This window comes from Mus pahari, chromosome 3 (genome assembly GCF_900095145.1).
Source record: "Mus pahari chromosome 3, PAHARI_EIJ_v1.1, whole genome shotgun sequence".
In the NCBI taxonomy this organism is placed as follows: Eukaryota; Metazoa; Chordata; class Mammalia; order Rodentia; family Muridae; genus Mus; species Mus pahari.
Window position 1 is genome coordinate 103,898,102 of NC_034592.1, and position 2,258 is coordinate 103,900,359.

Sequence of the window (2,258 nt, forward strand, 5' to 3'; positions counted from 1 at the left end):
TCTTCTTCTTCTTCTTCTTCTTCTTCTTCTTCTTCTTCTTCTTCTTCTTCTTCTTCTTCTTCTTCTTCTTCTTCTTCTATCCTTTTCCCCGGTTTAGAAAAAACAAAGCCATAAGTTCTGCAGTCTCTTGCCTGCCCCCGCCAAGGTACATGCTACTCAGTTCATGGTATGGAAAGAAGAGGGGACAGCTTTGAGGCATTCTCTTACCCTCTCTGACCCTCAGATGTTTATTGTTCATTTTGAGACAGAGTCTCTTGATGAAGCCCAGGCTGACCTTGAACTAGCCATGTTCCTGCCTTAGCTCCTCCAGTGCTGGGATTACAGCTGTGCACCAATACAACAACTTCCGAGCTTCTGCTTTCTGGTTTTAAAAGAAGAGCACTGGCTCTCCACTTGGATGGCTGTGGAAGCAGGGGAGGGAACAGTGAGTGTAAATCATCGGCTCTCGGTGCAGTAGGCCATCAGCTCAGCCAGGACTCCTACAGTTACTGGCATTACTTGGTTGTTTTCTTTTGGTTTCACAGGAAATTTGTGAGAATCCCCGGTTTATCATTGGTGGAGCCAACAGGACTGACATCTGCCAAGGAGATCTAGGTAGGAAAACTCCCTCCGCCGTGTCCTGCCAGGAGACCCAGGGTTAGTTAACCTGAGAGATCTCTATTCAGGATGTGAAGAGATAAATTCTGGTTTCACTTTTAGTGCATCTCCTAATATTTTAAAATAAATTTATTTATTTATTTAGTGAGTGTGTCTGTCTGTCTGTCTGTGTGCACATACCATGGCATATACCTGTGAAGGTCAAAGGACACCTTGTAGGGGTCAGTTTTTTTCCTTCTTCCATGTGAGATCTGGAGGTCAATCTCAGGTCATCAGATCAGGCATCTCCACACTAAAGGAAGTCTTTTGGCAGAGGTGGCTCTGCCATGTAGAGGAGAGGCCAAGGTTCTGTCAGCTTGTCGCCTTGACTGTCTCGAGTCCCTTCCTCTCCTTCCACCTTTTGTTCTGGAAACCTCCTCCCTGGGCAGACTGTAGGCAAGCTCTGTGAAGAGAAACTGGAGAAAATATTAAAGGACTATTTAAAACTTGATCCAAAAAGGCAGGAACAACTGAAAAACACCTATCACTTTGTTCCAGAAAGGGAGGCCGAGAACACCTTGGGTACAGTGGCTTCCGGCGCCTGAAGGACACTGCCTGGGGGGTGTGGGCAAACTAAGCCCTGAGCCCTCAAACCAATTCACTGCTTCTGAGCTGGGTCAAGGCAGGGAGATAGCAGGTTTGGGCGGTTGTGAGCCTCTCTTCCAGCAGTGTGGCAGCTAGCCTGTGCCCCCAGAAGAGCTCTGGGATTGTCAGGGTACCAGGCATGTCCTTTTGCCAGCCTTTGTGTCCTGTGTGGAATGGTTCTGTGGCAGCTAGCTGCCCAGCAGCCCTGCCTTCTGACACACGTCTGCTTAGCTGATGGTTCTCTAATACCATTTTCCTTGATGCTGGAAGGGGAAATGGGCTCACCTTGCAAAGACAGAGGACAGCCATAATTACCACTGTCACTAACACCATAGAACAAAGTGATTGATTGATTGATTGATTTACGATGTAAAAAGCAAGAGGAATTTATTATTCCAACATGTCTCAGTCGCCCTGCACGTGTAGAGAGTGACCAGGAAGTGTTTTATTAAAGGAGGAATCCGTTGCCTAACTTAGGAAAGCCTGTCCTGAGAGAATGAGTTAGCCTGTTCCTCGTGCTGCTGATGCCGTTGAGGAGCTCCTGTCCCTGTCAGGCTCCTTGCCTGGGCTCACACCTAGTTGAGGGCAGGCAGGAAGTAGGGCAGTGGGCATCCCAAGTCATTAGCTATGGGAGCTTCTGGCTGGGGCTGGCCGGGCTCTTCCCAGAAGGAAGCCCCCATCTGACTTCTGGGTCTGTGTTTGCTTACAGGGGACTGCTGGTTTCTCGCAGCCATCGCCTGCCTGACCCTGAACGAGCGGCTGCTTTTCCGAGTTATACCCCATGATCAAAGTTTCACTGAAAACTACGCAGGGATCTTCCACTTCCAGGTGAGGAAATGGGGTGTAGTTGAGATAGCAGCCACACCTCAGTTAAAGATAGCCTCAGAGAAGGCGCCAAAATGTTCCGTGCTGCAGTAAGGAGGTGACCTTCTCTTGTCTGTAGTCTGTTTGGTGTGTGTGTGTGTGTGTGTGTGTGTGTGTGTGTGTGTGTGTGTGTGTGTCTGTGTGTGTGTCTGTGTGTCTGTGTGTGTCTGTGT

General features: G+C 48.8%; 1 protein-coding gene across 7 annotated transcripts in view; it reads left to right on the top strand.

The window, feature by feature from the left end:
- Positions 1 to 2,258, top strand: part of Capn3 (calpain 3) — a 41,325-nt gene that overhangs the window by 15,865 nt on the left and 23,202 nt on the right. For all 7 annotated transcript variants that reach the window (XM_021193213.2, XM_021193218.2, XM_021193214.2 and 4 more), the window contains exons 2-3: positions 525 to 594; positions 1,931 to 2,049. In XM_021193213.2, coding sequence (XP_021048872.1) covers positions 525 to 594; positions 1,931 to 2,049 — 189 coding nt within the window. The remainder of the gene's footprint in view (positions 1 to 524; positions 595 to 1,930; positions 2,050 to 2,258) is intronic.